Source organism: Mesoplodon densirostris, chromosome 3, assembly GCF_025265405.1.
Source record: "Mesoplodon densirostris isolate mMesDen1 chromosome 3, mMesDen1 primary haplotype, whole genome shotgun sequence".
NCBI lineage: Eukaryota > Metazoa > Chordata > Mammalia > Artiodactyla > Ziphiidae > Mesoplodon > Mesoplodon densirostris.
In genome coordinates, this window is record NC_082663.1 from 177,423,737 (window position 1) to 177,440,697 (window position 16,961).

Sequence of the window (16,961 nt, forward strand, 5' to 3'; positions counted from 1 at the left end):
TTCTGTTCCTGAATTTAGAGGAAAAGTTTTCACTTTTCACTACTGAGTATGATGTTAGCTGTGGTTTTATCATAAATAGCCTTTATTATGTTGAGATATGTTCCCTTTATACCAACTGGAGAAAGGGCACCAAGATCCCCACCTGCGGAGTTACTGAGAGAAGGCCCTCCTCCTGGCCTGGGCACCTGGGGCTTGGTACCAAGTGGGTGCCCAGTGAGGCGGGGAGCAGGGCCCCTGGGATTAACCCAAGACACAAACACACTCAGCTTGAGTCCTCTTGGCCCTGTGATCTCTGTGGGGCTGGCCATGGGCTGCGTCCTTCCCTCCTTCCCTGGACCCTCTCCCAGCTGGGGATGAGCCCAGGCCTCACACCACCATCCTCACCTGACACCTATTCTGCACTGGGCCACTGAGGGGCTTGCAGACTAGAGGGAGCAGATGTGGGTGAGGGGGCTGCATGTCAGGAACCCCAGCCTAGAAGGGGGAACTTACAGCGGAGGTTGCAGCTCCGACTAGATCAATAAGCTCAGGAACAGCATGCCAGGCAGTGGGAAGAGCAATTGCAAGGCCACAGAACTAGGAAATAGGAAATAGCCTCAGGCCTGGGGGTGGGCCTCTATCAGCAGTGACATGCTTGACCTGCCTCCCACCTAACCTCCAGAGTTTCAGCTGCGGGCCCTGTACTGCTTCTCCAACATCCTTTCTTCATGCTCCCCACAGCCTGGACGAGGCTGCCGCAGTCTCCCAGTATGAGATGGAGAGGACGGCGAGGGGTATGGCTGAGCTGAGGAATTTGGGATCTGGCCTTGGAGAGAGAGCTGGGATCCTGGGCCTGGGTGAGGGATTGCATGAGGCAGGGGGGACACTGTGGCCAGCTGCCCTCAGCCCCCTGACCTCACCTGCTGCTTCCTGAAGCTCAGCATTCTGGGGTTTCCTCATAGGTCCCTGCACTGAGTTGCTCAGGAGCAGGGAGCTGGAGCCAGGTGACCGAGAAGGTCGGGGCCCATGGGTAGACTGGGAGCCCCCTCCAGAGTGTCCTGTCTCCCTGTGGCTGGGGAAGGATATAACCTCCTCCTCCCTGGGCAGGCCTCCCAGAGCTCCATGGGCATCAGCCCTGGACTGGCCATCACATGTCTCCAAGGCCACTAACCCCTTCTGTGCCACTTGCCCCTGCTCCTGACAGGCAGCGCTCAGTGTGACCAGGACGCAGGGACAGTCCCTGCTGATGTTTGTAGGGGTCTTGTCTAATGTTGCCCCAGACACCAAGGGAATGTGTTGGGTAGGGACGAGGGGATCAGGAGGTGCTTCTAGTCAGGTCCTGGAATGCCTCAGGACTCCTTGGGTTTGGCACCAGGGCCCCACCCACACCCCTGTGAGGAGCTAGATATGGTGTGAGGCAGGGTGGGAGCCTGGGCTTGGCTGAAGCCCAGTTCCTGCTCTGCTACCCACTTCACTACTCACCCTCTCTAGGGTCTCAGATGAAAAGGGGTGGGCTGGTCTGGTGCAGAGCAGGTCCCATTCAACCCCAACGTGCAGCATTCCCGTGCCTCTGTCAGGCTGCAGGGCCCTTCTGGGGCCTTGCTGAGGTCCTGGGTTCATCAGGCAAAATTCCTCAAGTTGGGGGAGGCACCTGGGGTGCTGGTTGCTCTGTCTCTGCCTGTCCCTCAGGTGGCACCCAAGGCCACACTGCCAGGACAGCGGTGTCAGGTCCTAGCTGAAGGGGGCCTAGACTCTGAGAGTCCTGACATGGTCAGGAGCTGGCCAGGATGCATCAGTGCACCTTCAACACATCACTCTGCCCTCAGGCCCTGACCAGGAATGGGGGTGTACATCACGCTCCCTGACTTCTTGGCTGGGTGACCTGGTCACTTGTCAGGTGGGAGCTCAGCAGCTCCACAGCCCCTCCACTTCCTGGCCCAGAAACTTGGCTCAGTGTGTGAAGGGCTGCTGGGTGAGAGCCCCAGGGGAGGAGCTTCATGGTGGGCTGAGGGTCCTCCCTGGATTCATCACTCGTTACCCAAACAAGAGAGGCATCTGGCCTCACACAAGGCTGTCAGTATCCATTCACCGGAGCTTACCTAGCATCTACTGCACACCAGCTCCTTTTAGCAGGACATGGGGTTTATGGAGTGGAAACAGCCACCAAGTCCCCCTCCTAAGCTGTGGTCACAGCATTCCTGGGCTTGAGCTGGGAAACTGCCCTGCATCCTGGCAGAAGCCCACAGTGAGAGACATGAAGTGGATGTGGATACGCAGGGTATACCAATGTGTTTATACCAACTCTAAAATTTACAATGTACTGTACACACTGTCAAGTCAGTGACTTAAATTTGTCCTGCTGACCAGTATCATAGTGGTCACCAGAAAGCTATCCCGATACCAGCAGGATGCAGAAAGGGGGTGCTGCAGAAACCAGCCTATCTCAAGGGGCAGGGGCAGGTCCATCAGTAGAATGGCAGGGGCCACTGGTGGGCTCTGGCCTTTCTCACGTCATGGTGATGCTTGCTGGAGATACAGAGGCTCCCAGGCCATCTGGAGACGGACTGGGTGTCTGTCTCCATGGCACGAATCACCCACTGAGAGTGACACTGCAGTCACCCAACCCCTTGGCTCATCGCCGAGGACAGACAGACTGACCAACAATGTGAGCCCCACTGTCCTGAAGGCAGGGTCCCTGAGGCATGTGCCACCCCTGTGTTTGGAGGCTCTGGGCCCTTCCAGGGCTGAGGTTCCACAAAAGGTGGAGAAAGGTCTCCTGTGCTGTGTGGTCACTGTGATGGGCACCAGGCCACAGGGTCACGGTTTGCAAAGCAGCGAGGCACCAATGCCTCCTCCTCCCACTGGGCTGGCTGGGGCAGGGCGGCAGAAGGCTTCTGCTGGCTTCCTCTCCTCCTCCTCCTCCCCCTCCTCCTCCTCCAGCTCAGTGCTTTTCACGTCTTCCCCAGAATAGAAGACCTGCAGATTTAAACATGCCGAGCGAGGGTGGTGAGAGCCTGCTGGCCCGGCCCGTGGTTATAATCCAGCCCCCCACCCCACAGGGGCATGTGCAATCCTCTTGGCTCAGTCCTTAGAGCCCGCTGCTGCGCATCATTTCCAACCTCCGCTCGGCTGTGTTAACAGGCCGAACAAGCAGGAGGTGGTGTGTGTCTCACTTTCTGGCATAAGAGTATGGACTGCGGTTGCAGGTCCTGGGGTACACCTCTCAACTGCCCATGGGGCAGCCTCCAGTCGTGGGGGATCGTGGTTCCAGCCTCTTCTCCCTACCCCAGCGCTTAAGTTCCTCCCCCACCTCTAAGACCCTGGTCTGACCTGCCCCCTCCCCACGGAGGGGCTCCCAGGAAGCTGACAACCGGGTGTAGATGAAGTCCCTCTACTCTGTCTTGGCCCCAAGCGCCCACCCGCTCCCTCCACCTGCCTCCCACACTTGTCTTGGCACAGAGACTCACCTTAGAGATTTCCATCTCTCTTTTTCTGTTTGGTTCTCTGGACTCTCACTTTCATAAGAAGCCAAATAAAGACCTAGTCAGAAAATGAAGTGATATTATGCATTTATGAGCCAGGACAATAACCTCTTCTACACCCAGAGTCTCACCTGCTTTTTGTTTTTAAATTAAATTGTTGTTGGGAGGTAACTGTAGACTCACAAGCAATTGTAAGAAATAATACAGGGATATCTGTGTATCTTTTACCCAGTTTCCCCCAATGGTAACCACTTGCTAGACTATAGGATAGGATCATCACCACGATTTTGGCGCCGACACAGTCAAGATATAGAACATTTCATCACAAGGATCCGTCATGCTACCCTTTTATAGCCACACACACTTCCCTCCCATCCCCACACCTCTCTTAACCCCTGGCCACTACTAATCTGTTCCCTGTGTCTATATTTTGTCATTTCAAGAATGTGATATAAATGGAATCACACAGTATGTAACCTTTTGGGATTGACTCTTTTCACACTGTAATTCTCTAGAGATTCATCCATGCTGTAGTGTGTATCAGTGTGGTTCATTCCATTTTGTTGCTGAATCGTATTCCATACCATACTTTGTTTAACCATTCACCCACTGAAAGACATCTGTATGGTTTCCAGTGTTTGGCTGTGACAAATTAAGCTTCTGTAAACATTGGTGTATGAGTTTTTGTGCAAACATGTAAATTCATTTCTCTGGAATAAATATATGCCCAAGAGTGTAATTGCTGAGTCACATAGTAGTTGCATACTTAGTTTTATAAGAAACTCTTTGTCTGGTTCTACATCTTGAAGATTTTCTCTTGCTTCTTTTTTTCTATAAGTTTTATAGTTTTACATTTTACATTCAAGCCTGTGATCCATTTTGAGTTAATTTTTGCATAAAGTGTGAGACTTAGGTTGAAGTTCATTTTTTGTCCTATGGATGTCCAAATGCACCTGCACCATTTGTTGCAATGACTATCTTTCCTCCACTGAATTGCTTTTGCACCTTTGTCAAGAATCACTGTGGGGGGCTTCCCTGGTGGCACAATGGTTGAGAGTCCACCTGCCGATGCAGGGGACGCGGGTTCGTGCCCCGGTCCGGGAGGATACCACATGCCGTGGAGCAGCTGGGCCCGTGAGCCATGGCCGCTGAGCCTGCGCATCCAGAGCCTGTGCTCCGCAACGGGAGAGACCACAACAGTGAGAGGCCCGCGTACCACAAAAAAAAAAAAAAAAAAAAAAAAAAAAAGAATCACTGTGGGTATCTTTATGGGTCCTCTATTCTGTTACATTGATCTATGTGTCTGCAAACACCACACTGTCTTGAATACTGTAGCTCTTCAAGCTATATTGGCCTTAATATTGGGTAGAGTGATTCCTCCTATTTCATTCTTCTTTTCAAAATTGTTTCAGCTATTTTAGTTCCTTTGCATTTTTATATAAACTTTAGAATAATCTTGTCTGTATCTATAAAAACTCTTCCTGGAATTCTGATAGGAATTGCATTAAATCTGTCCTGAAATTTGGAAAGGAGAACTGATATCTTTGCTGTGTTAGAGTCTTCCAATTTATGAATGTCATGTCTCTCCATTTATTTAGATCTTCTTTGATTTCTTTCATCAGCATTGTGTAGTTTTTAGCATACAAATTCTATACATCTTGTGTTAGATTTATACCTAAGCATTTCTTTTTTGATTGATTGTAAATGGTATTGTATACTTAATTTCAGTGAACTCATATTCATTGTGAGTACATGGAAATAAAATGATTTTTGCTTGTTTATTTTGTATTCTGTGATGCTTGCTGAACTCATTTTGTTCTAGGAGTTTTTATGGATCCCTTGGGATTTTTTACATCTTCTGCAGATAGGGGCAGTGTTAATTCCTTTCTGATATGTATGCCTTTTATTCCTTTTCTTGCCTTATTGCACTGGCTAGGTCTTCCACCAATGTTGAATAAGAGTTGTGAGAGTAGACATCCTTGAGTTGTTACCAATCTTAGTGGGAAAGCATTCCATCTTTCACCATTAAATATGATGTTAGCTGAAGGGTTTTTGTAGATGTAATTTATCAAGTTGGTAAATTCCCTTCTATTCTTATTTTTCTGAGAGTTTTTACCATGCACGGGTGTTGAAATTTGTCAAATGCTTTTTCTCCACTGATTGACACAATCTAGTTTTTTTTTGTTCTTTGGCCTGTTAATATGGTGGATTATATTGGCTGATTTTCAAGTATTGAATAGCCTTGCATTTCTGGAATAAGGCCACTCGGTCATGATATATGATTATCTTTATATTTTGCTGAATTATACTTGCTAATATTTTCTTAAGGATTTTTTGCATCTATATTCATGAGGGATTATCTGGGTAGGGTGTATTATCTGTACTGTCTTTGTCCAGTTTTGATATCATGATAATACTAGCTTCATAAAATAAACTGGGAAGTTCCCTCCTCTTCTTTTTTTCTGAAGGAGATTGTGCAAAGTTGGTGCTACTTCATTAAATATTTGGTAGAATTCTCTAGTGTAACTATCTGGGCTCAGACATTTCATTTTGGGATGTTTTTAAATGAAAAATTCAATTTCCCTAATAGCTATAGGGCTACTCAAATTATCTATTTTATGTTGAGTTGTGGCAGTTCGTGTTTTTTGAAGAATTGGTCCATTTCATCTAAATTGTTAAATTTACATGCATAGAGTTGTTCATAGTATTTTCTTACAAGTCTTTTGATGTTGGCAGAGTCTGTAGTGATACCCTGTTTCATTCCCGATACTAGTAGTTTCTGTCTTCTCTCTCTTCTTCTTTGTCAAGAAGTTCTTTGCTAGAGGATGGAAATTTTATTGTGCTTTTCAAAGAACCGGCTCTTCAATTAACTTTTAAAAATTGTTCTGTTTTCTGTTTCATTGATTTCTGCTCTCTTGTGCTCTTATTTCCTTCCTTCTGCTGACTTTTGGTTTATTTCACTCCTCTTTTTCTAGGTTCTGGGGGTGGGAACTTAGATGATTGATTTGAGGTGTTTCCTTTTTTTCTAATATATGCATTACATGCTGTAAAATTCCCTCTCAGCCCTGCTTTAGCTACACCCTGCAAATTTTGATAGCATTTTCATTTAGTTCAATTTTTAAAAAAATTTCCTTGAGACTTCTTAACTCATGGATTATTTAGAATTGTGTTGTTTAGATTATAAGTGATTGGAGATTTTCCTGTTATGTTATTGATTTCTAGCTTGATTCCATTGTGATCACATGCTGTGAACACACGCTGTATGGTTTCAATTACTTTAATTTGTTGCACTTAGGATACAGTCTATCTTGGTATATGTTCGTGGGCAAATGGAAAAAATGTGTATTCTGCTGTAGTTGTATGGAGTGTTCTATAAATGTCTATTAGATCCTATTGTTTGATGGTATTGGTGAGTTCTGCTATGTCTTTGCTGATTTTCTGTCTAGTTGTTATATTAATTGTTAAGAGAGGGTGTTGAAATCTCCAAACTATAATTGTGGATCTATTTATTTCTCCTTTCAGTTCTATTGGGTTTTGCTTCACAAATATTGCAACTCTTTTGTTTGGTAGATACACATTTAGTATTGCTATATCATCTTGGGAGACTGACAATTTTGTCATTACATAATGTCCCTCTCTGACTCTGGAAATTTTCTTTCCTCTGAAGTATACTTTATCTGATATTATTATTGCCATTTCTGCTTTCTTTTGATTAATGTGTCCCCATCCTTTTACTTTTTAACCTGTCTACATCATTATATTTGAAATGAGTTTCATGTAGGCAGCATATAGTTAGGTCACATTTTTAATTTACTCTGCCAGTCTCTGTCTTTTACTTGGTGTATTTGGACCACTTACATTCAATATAAGTATTGATATGTTAGAGCTTAAGTCTGCCTATTTATTTATTATTTTCTATTTGGTCTGTGTTTTGTTTTTCTTCTCTTTCTGTGGGTTACCTGAACAGTTTTTAGAATTCCATTTTGACTTATCTACAGTAAATTCCTAAAGGATATTTTCACTGGATATAGAATCATGGGTTGGCAGTTGTTTTCTTTCAGCACTTGAAAAATGTGTCACTGCCTCTGGCTATGGTTTCTGATGGGGAACCTGATGTCATTTGAATTGTTTTTCTCCTATAGGTAAAGTATCATTTCTCTCTCAGTGCTTTCAAGATTTGTTTCTTTTTCTTTAGTTGCCAGAAGTTTGACTATGATGAGTCTTGGTATGGGTTTCTTTGGGTTTATCCTGTTTGGGATTCACTCAACTCCTTGAATCTGTAGGTTTATGTCTTTTCCACATTTGGGAAATTTCCAGGCATTACTTCTTCAAGTACTTTTCAACCATACCCAATTTGTCCTCTTCTTCCCAGACTCGGATGACATGGGTGTTAGATGTTTTGTTATAGTCCCACTGGTCCCTGGGGCTCTGGTACAGTCTCTATTTTTCTCTGTTGTTCAGATTGTAAAAGTTCTATTGTTTTATCTTCCAGCTCACTGATTCTTTCCTCTGTCCTCTCCATTATGCTGTTGAACCCATCCATTCAGTTTTTTATTTTAGTTATTGCACTTTTCAGTTCTAAAATTTCCATTTGGTTCTTCCTTATATCTCCTGTTTCTCTGCTGAGATTTTCTATATTTTCACTTGCTTCAGGGAGCCTGAGACTGACTGGATTGCCAGCATGCCCTGTCAGGGGAGGTCTGGTGGAGCCGAGGTCAGGGCCAGGCTTTTGTCAGAGGCTTTTACCATCCTAGTTGGGGCCCAATACATCTTAGGTCCCTTCTCTTGAATTTATCAGCTCTTTTGGGGGGGTGGGTAGAGGGAAGGATAGGAAGAAGAGAAGGTCAAAAAGGAAGGTGCTTCTCTCTAAGGGTATTCCAGAAGGGCAGGGATTTTATTTGCAAGTTCATAGCTGTCTGTCTGACTGGCACACAGCAGACTCTCTAGAAGTATTGTTGACTGAAGGAGTGAATGAAATGCCCCCACCCCACCTCTGCCCTTCCTGCCTCTAGACTCTCCCCACCTCTCTCCTAATGTGCCTTTGACACAATTTATTGCCCAAGTTCCGCTGGGTAATGACAACAGTCATCATAATAACTAGTGTAGTAGGTTGAATAATGGGTCCCAGAGATATTTAGGTCCTAATCCCCTGAATATGACCTTTTGGGACTTTGCAGATGTGATTTAGTTAAGGGTCTGGAGATGAGGAGATTATCTGGGTGGGCCCTAAATGCCATCACAGGTGTCCTTATAAGAGAGAAAGGGGAAGACGACTAAGAAGGCAATATGATGGTGGAAGCAGAGGCTGGAGTAATGTACCCTGAAGATGGGAGAAGGGACCACAAGCCAAGGAATTCAGGCAGCCATTAGAAGTCATAAAAGGCCAGGAAATGGATTCTCCCACCAGAGCCTCCAGAAATAACCAGCTCTGCCAACACCTCTATTTTAGCCCAGTGGAACTGATTTCAGACTTGCTAACTTCTGTAATCATAAGAGGATAAATTTATGTTGTTCTGAGGCACTAAATTTGTGGTGATTTGCCACAGCACCAATAAGAAACTACTACAACTAGTATTGATTGAGTGCAGTCCTGTGGGCTTTGCTTGTGTCACATCAGTTAATTCTCACCATGGCCCTGGGAAGTAGTTTCTCTCATTACCTCATTACCTACCCTTTATAGATGCAGTAGGTGAGGCTTAGAGAGGGTGAGAAGGCTGCCCACGGTAACACAGCTTCTGCGGTGGGAGCAGCCAGGCTGGTTTATCCATCAGGCTGCTGAGCTTCTCATGTATGTGGGGTAGGGGAGACTCCAGATATGGATGAGACCCCCCAAAATTACTGGCTCCAAAATATAAAAAATAAAATGGCAAAATTGAAAGTATTAACGATTCAGAAGCAAGTCATTAAAAAGTCCTTCCCCCTAATTTTTTATTTTTGGCAGAATATGTTTTCCTGAGCACGGGTATGGGTCCCTGTGTAAAATGCCTGCCATGACAAGGAGACGGGCCTCCTGTGTGCTGAGCAGGGTTCTCCCAGGGTGGTACCAGGGCATCCTGCGTCCAGCGAGCACCTAACCATGGGGCCACTCTGCTTCCCACAGGGCCCATCAACTCAGCCAGATGACTGTTTGCTTCTCCAGCACTTTCTCTTCTGGAGGAGGGAGCTCCAGGAGTATGCTCATTTAGCAACTTCATAAGCAAATCTGTTGTGTCTGACAAATGATCGGATGGAAATACTGACTATTTAAGGGGACAGACATCAACAGTGCTCTGGAGAAAGGATGCCTCATTTCATGCTGGTGTGTATTACACATGAACACACACACATACACAGGTACACACTCACACACGCAAACATGCGCATGCACACACCAGTTGTGGAAAGACCCACGGTCAGCCTAGTGCTTTGCCACCCCCACATGAGCCCTGGAAGGGCTGTTTTTATCATCATGCCCACTTTCCTGATGAGGAAATTAGGGTCAGACATTGTTCAGATTTACAATGTCCAATGACATCTAAACTGTGCCTGGGGGAAGCCTGGCCTTGGGGGCCCAACCTGCAGCTCTTCGGGCCCTGTCCTGTGCTCTAGGGGTAGCAACTCTTCAGTGGGGGATGCAGACTTCCCTGCTTCCTCGCAGACCTAGCACACATGGGCGTGGTGCACCCCTGCTCAGAGCAGGGGCCCTGAATGGTGATGTGACCAAGAGACCACCCACGAGTTCTGTGGCTGGGGGTCAGGGAGGCCATGGGGCCACCTTACCATCCTCGCTGAAGACGGGAGCAGTGTGCAGGTAGTGGGTGATGCTGGGGTCTTGCTCAAAGGGACACTCCACTTGTTTCCATGTGATGAACTCTCCTACTTGCTTGGCCAGCTCCAGAAATTTCTGCCAGGGACACAGAGACACAAAACGATGCACCCTGAGTGCCTGGAGGTCACCTGTGACAGTGGGGCCGGCCCTGGCCCAGTGTTTCTCGTCATCCCCAGTGAGGCCTGCCTCTAGGGTGGGCAAGGTGGGACATGGGGCAGAAAAATGACGGAATTACCCATCAGGAAATCTGGACGTTTGTCACATCTCTTCATTTTCTCTGAAGAATTTGCTATGCCCAGCACCTAGGATTCACCTGTCCCCCTTGTCATGGAGAGAGAGCAGCCTTGGGCTATGTCATCAGCAGGCAGTGCATTTAGCTAGAGGTGACTATTACTTTAGTTTTGTTCTGTTTATCTTTGTGATTATCTCAACTAATGGCAAGCGATATATCCCTACTTACAGCAAGTTAGTTTACATAGAGAATGAGACAACTACATTTAAATAAATGTATTTAAGTAAAATTTAATTCATTTAAGTAGAATTTTAATTGAGTAAAATTTAAGTACGTTTATTTAAGATTTAAAAAACTGCTAACTTAAAGCAGGATTTTAAATACAAAGCTGTGACTGGGTGAGAACTCCACTCTGTGGCATTCCTTGATCAGCCTTGGTGTCTGCCCCCAGTCCCCCCTGCCCATGCCCCGGGATCTGGGGACACATGAGTACCCTGCCTTCTTGCCTCTCACTGCTCCCCCGCCCATCCTTCCGCCCAGGCCTTGATTCTGAGGACCAATTCAAGAAAGGCAAGAGACAGAGTGTGCATTGATATCACCTGGAGAGTGAGCTCCCAGGCCCCCTTGGCCCCTCCAGTCTCTCCCAAGCCCAGCCTCTTCCATGTCGCCTCCAGCCTGGACTGCCCCCTGGGATGCAGAGCCCAGGCATCCTGCTGGACTGGACTTCCTCCAGCTATGCCGGCCCCTAGGGGTAACCAGGCCTGTGGGCAGCATGTGACGGTCTGCTGGGGTGTCCATGTGAGGCCCCACAGCAGAGGCAGCTCCAGGCCAAAGGGCCCAGGCATTCTCTGTGGGCCCTGTCAGCAGGAGACACGTGCAGAGCCTTTGGCGGGCCATGCGGCATGTCCACTCCTCCTAGCCACTCTGTGTGGTCATGGTGGCAGCCCTGTTTCACAGAGGGAGAGACTGAGGCTTGGACTGAGCGAGGGGCTGGCCCAGGACTCCTGCCCCTTGGAGTTGGAGGCTGAGTGGGGCAAGCACTAGGGGAGGGCTGGCCCTCTCGCAGGAGAAGAGCCCCTTCTTTCCTGTGGATTGGGGGGTACCACTGCTCATGGCAGGCTCTGTCTGACTCAGTGACCATCTGCTGTCACTGTCCTGTGCCCTTGAGGCTCCTAGGCCCCATTCCTCCCCCTCCCCATGCCTAGCTCACCAGCCACTTCGAGACGTACATGCTGGGTAAGCCTGTATGTGGGGTCGAGACATGGAGTGGATCAGCCTGGCCTTGCTTCTAAAGAGCTTGGGGACTTGGGTGCTGTGACTGAGGGCTAATAGCCCACTGTAGAAGGGGCCTCTCTCCTCCTGTGAGGTCAAGGGGAACTTCCTGGAGGAGGGAGCATTTGAGCTGAGAGTGATGAGTGTCTGCAGAGGGAGAGGAAGTCTTTCTCTCCTTCCCACTCTGCCTGACACTTCCTCCTGTTGCTAAGGGCTCCTCCTTTGGGAGGCCTCTCCTGACCGTGAACTGTGCCCCTGTGCAGCTCCTGTCACAGCACCACGTCAGTTGTCACGGTGGGTCTGCTGGTCTGTCTTTCTCGCCAGCCTGGTGCTCCTTAAGGACTGAAAATGATGTTACTTCACCTGTGCTAGACACGAGGCCTGCACAGAGTGGGGGTCAATGCCTTCATGAGCCTCAGTCTCTTCCTATGGAAGATGTGGGGAGATCCCAATCATCCCACTCTGATGTTGGCTGCGAACTGCTGCACTCTGCCTCGGAGTCCTCCTTTAATGCAACCATTCAGGGCCAGAACTCCTGCTCTGGGAGCTTTTATCAGCCTGCTTAACCAGGTGGCAGGCCCTCCAAGGCCCCTGGACCCTACCTCAAAATTGACGTGTCCATTGGGGAGGCGGTTGGCACAGCCTTCGTTCAGGAAGTAGATGTCTTTGATGAGCAGGCTGAAGAAAGGGATGACGATCTGGAAGGGAGAGGGTGCAGGTCAGCCCTCAGTGGGCCTCCCCACCGTGGCTGCAGCGGAGAGAGGCAGCCTTGCCAGCAGCCACCTGCCCCAGGGACCTCAGATACAACACCAGGATGCAGAAGGCAGGAGAGACTTCCCACCTGGGCAAGGCTGGCCAGCCTCAGGGCTTCATGGGCCATAGGCTACTTAGTACGTACCATGGGGAGCAATGTGGAAACCACAAAGAAAGGAGGCACAAACTGGGGCCAGACCATTTCTTCCCAGGTCCCACCAGACCCCAGTGCAGTGCTGATTGAGCTCCTACTGTATACAATGCCATTCCCCCTCCTGTTGGGGCTGGGTGAAAGATGCATAGTTTCAGTGGCCTTTGAACATTTCTCCCATCGTCTGTTGGGAAAGGCCAGTGGGAGCTTCTCCCCACAGTCTAGGGGTCCACAGGCTTAGGTCTCCTGAGTCATGTGCCCTAGGAGGAATGGAGTGTGCCGAGCACACTGTTAAATATAAAATAAAAATTTTAGAAAAGAATAAATATACTGAAATAGAAAAAAAATTTTTTTTAAAGTTTTGGTTTTATGAATCAAAAAATATGCTAATGGAATGTGAATTATCTGCTTTGAAATTCTGTGGCCTCTTTTAAAAATATACATTTAACAATTTGCCATTCTATGTCTTTCTTGATGTTAAAGATCTGATCCTGCTGCACTATGGTAAGGCTGAAAGCATCCCTAACTCTGGTTCCTGAAGGGACGGGCTTATGCGCTCAGCCTGAGAAGGATGGGGTGTCTGTGTTTCACTGTCAGATGTCTTGTTTCTCCCTCCTTGTTCCATACCTGCTAACCCCTAGAGAAAGGAGTCCAACTGGTAACAGCTCAGACTACTCTTGGGGAACCAGCTGGGTCTACCTTGTGTTGTGGGTTGAACTGTGTCCCTCAAAAAGTTATGTTCAAGGACTTCCCTGGTGGTGCAGTGGTTAAGAATCCTCCTGCCAATGCAGGGGACACAGGTTCGATCCCCGGTCCGGGAAGATCCCACATGATGCGGAGCAACAAAGCCCGTGCGCCACAACTAGTGAGCCTGTGCTCTAGAGCCTGCAAGACACAACTGCTGAAGCCTACTGAAGCCAACTGCTACAACTACTGAAGCCTACGGGCCTAGAGCCCGTGCTCCACCACAAGAGAAGCCTGCACACCACAGTGAAGAGTAGCCCCCACTCGCCACAACTAGAGGAAGCCCGTGCGCAGCAACGAAGACCCAATGCAGCCCAAAATAGAAAGAAAAAAAAAGTTTTGTTCATGTCCTAAACCCCCCAGTGCCTATGAATGGGAACTTATTTGGAGATAGGGTCTTTGCTATGGATGGAATCAAATGGAGATGAGGTCACATGGATTAGGTGGGCTGGTATTTTTATAAAAAGAGGGAAATTTGGACACACACTGGGAAGGTAGTCATGTGACAACAGAGACAGAGATGGGAGTGATGTGGCCACTAGCCAAGGAGTGCCTATGGCCATCAGAAGCTGGAAGAGGCAAAGAAGAATCCTCCCCTAGAGCCTTTGGAGGGAGCATGGCCCTTTCAACCTTGATTTTGGCCTCTGGCCTCCAGAACTGTAAGAGAATACATTCCTGCTGTTCTAAGCTACCTAGTTTATGTGCTTTGTTATGTCAGCCCAGGAAACTAACACATCTGCTCTGCCCTTAGGCTCCAGAGCTGGGCACATGTGGCCAGGCCAGCTAGGGCCGGCTTCCAGCCCATCACCCGTAGGACCGGGCACCAGGCCCTGACAGACACTTCTGGCACAGGGACTGCCTAGGTCATTCCCCATCCAAGCTGACAAGGGCTTTGATGCGAGCACCTGGGCACTGACCACTCGGCACAGCATAGAAGCATGGATGGCTCAGCTGGGCAGGGAAGATGGGGAAACCAAGGTCCATAGAGTGGCAGGGCCTGACACAGGTCATCCAGCTAGTGATCACCAGGGCCAGGACCAGAGCCAGGTTTAGCAGGGTTTGTCCACAACTGAGGGGTTTCCTGGGATGCAGGACTTGGGGCAGTCCTAGGCAAACTGGGATGAACTGGTGACCTTAGATTTATGTCACTTCCACAAACATTTGCTCATGTCTTCTCTGTGCTAGGTGCCGGGGCTTGGGGGACAGTGAGAGTGTGTCACACACATTCATTCCTGATCCCAGTATAGTGGGAGACAGTCAAGGGAACAACCTACAGAACAAGGAAGCCTCATCTTGGCTTCCCCCACGCTGGCTTTAGTCCCTTTCTGTGCTCTCAAAGAGTCTCCACTTAGGCCCTTGTCAGCAGGGCATCGGTGGTGGGCCTGAGTGCTTCACTGTGCTGAGGTATATACACATGAGATCATGTTTCATCCTCCTCACTGTCCTGTGAAATAGAGCTTTTATGACCCCCACCTCACCGATGAGGAAGCTGAGACTCAGACAGGTTAAGTAACTCATAGAAGCTCACACAACAGTAAGTAGTGGATGCAGGACTAGGATTCTGCTCCAGAGCCCTGTCCTGTCTTCTTCCTCACTAGGCCAAGACGGAGGGTGGTCTCCATCCATCTCCCACCACCCACACTGGTGCTGAGTCCCTGGTCCAGTTCTTGGGCATGATGGCTGAATTGAGTTGGAATGGGGAGACCCACTGAGATGGGCAGGGGTGGGGATTAAGGGCCATGGGACTCTGGGGACAGAGACGGCTCCTCATGGGCCTGGTGCAGGTTTCCTGGTGGCAGGGCCATTGAAGTGGTCCTCTGGGTGGCAGCATTTCCCACGTGTGAGAATTTTTCACCACTTCTGTCTGTCCACATGACTGTAAACCTGGGCCCTTGTTTTCTGGACCTGAGCATTTCCATCAGAACCCAGCTCAACCTGGAGGGCACCCAGAGAAGCCTGTGTGAAGGCTGCTTTGTCACAGAGACTAGGGGAGAGGGAGGGGCAGACAGGAGCCAGCCATAGGCAGGAAGAAAACACAAAGTGACCTCCTGGCCTCAAAGTTTCAGCTGGGGGCACTGGGGGACTGCGAGAGCATCTCCAAGCTTCTTTCCCTCCTTCCCTACTTCATTTCCTCCCTCTTTCCTTCCCTCCCACCCTCCCTCCCTCTTTTCTTCCTCCCACCCTCCAGCCTTCCATTCTTCTATCTTTCCTTCCTCCCTTCCTTGCACCCTTCCATCCATCCGTCCATCCGTCCTCCAGCCTTCCCTCCATTCATAAAGGAACTTCTGTGGGTCCAGCCCATGGTCCATAACTCCCTGGAAGTTAGAGGAGAATGCAGTGAAACTAAGTGCACAGCTCTGTCGGTCTCCCACCTATAGCCCCAGACCTAAATGCACAGCGTCCCAGCACCCCAGAGCTAGAAAGGGTGCAGAGAGCAGGAGCACAAAGTCCCAGTCTGTTCACTCTGCTCTCAGGGTAGAAGGAAAACAGTGCGGAGCAGCAGTGCCGTGACTGACACCTCAGTCCAAAGGCCGCAGCCTCCTCTAGGCACCCCCACCCACAGTCCAACTCCTGGGCCATAAGCCAGTACCCCTGGGACTGCCACATGGTACCTGTGTCCCGAGGACGGAAGGTAGAAGAGACTCTGGGAGACTCAGAGGCTGATCCCTGGCTCTGCCGCCTACTTGCTGAGTGACTTGGCTAGTGAGGGCTCCTCTCTGAGAATCAGTCTTCTAATGCAGAAAGTGGCAATGCTGAAGTCTACCCCATGGAATAGTTGTCAGAATTAATTGGGAGATGGTGGTCAAGTGGCTCTCGTGCGGTGGGTGCTCAGTGAAGTGAAGGTGTCCTTGTTGCTCTGGTTTTCCAGCTTCCTGGCTCCCGGGGGACAGGCTCACCTGCCCTGGGACATGCCTTGTTGAGGACATGCCTTGCTGAGTGCTGCACCCCTGCACCAGGCTCCCCGGGACCCAGCATTGCTGAAGTGCTGACAGCCTGAACAGGAAGGGCCAGCTGGACAGGACATGGCCAACAAGTGTGGCCTGGGTCTGCGCACAATCTGTGCTCTGCGGGGAGGAGGCTGGGAAGGCCTGGTGGGTTACACGAGCGTGCATATCTCGGCCTGCTCCCCAAACCTGACCACATATGCATCCAATACAATCACAGAGTCACTTCAAATTTCCAGAACAGCAACTGGTTCTATTATCCCTCAAGCTGGAAGCAACTTCCACAAACTATGATGGGGCCCTGATTCCACCAATGTTCCTGCAGGAGACCAGACTGAAAAGGCACAGCAAGTCTTGCTGTTTTCTCCCCATGGAGATGAACGACTCTAATCATCAAGCTGGTGAGAGGTTTTAAGCCAGCGGATCATGGCAATCCCAGGGCCTGGGATGGTTTCTTGTATCAGAGGCCACTAGGAGAATTTGGAGGAGAAACAAAATTGATCAGGACGACCAAATGTCCTCCAAGTGCAAATGTATAAGAACGAGATCTGTGAAAATGCAATTCTGTGGCAAGAAGCCACAGAATTTTGGTTTA

At 48.9% G+C, this 16,961-nt stretch overlaps 1 protein-coding gene across 2 annotated transcripts in view; it reads right to left on the reverse strand.

The window, feature by feature from the left end:
* Positions 1 to 2,930: 2,930 nt before the first annotated feature.
* The window catches only part of RASGEF1C (RasGEF domain family member 1C), a 32,650-nt gene continuing 18,619 nt past the window's right edge, over positions 2,931 to 16,961 (reverse strand). For both annotated transcript variants that reach the window (XM_060092670.1, XM_060092671.1), the window contains 4 exons: positions 12,376 to 12,471; positions 10,221 to 10,344; positions 3,447 to 3,519; positions 2,931 to 2,955 (listed from right to left, as the gene is read on the reverse strand). In XM_060092670.1, the coding sequence (XP_059948653.1) occupies positions 2,931 to 2,955; positions 3,447 to 3,519; positions 10,221 to 10,344; positions 12,376 to 12,471 (318 nt within the window). The remainder of the gene's footprint in view (positions 2,956 to 3,446; positions 3,520 to 10,220; positions 10,345 to 12,375; positions 12,472 to 16,961) is intronic.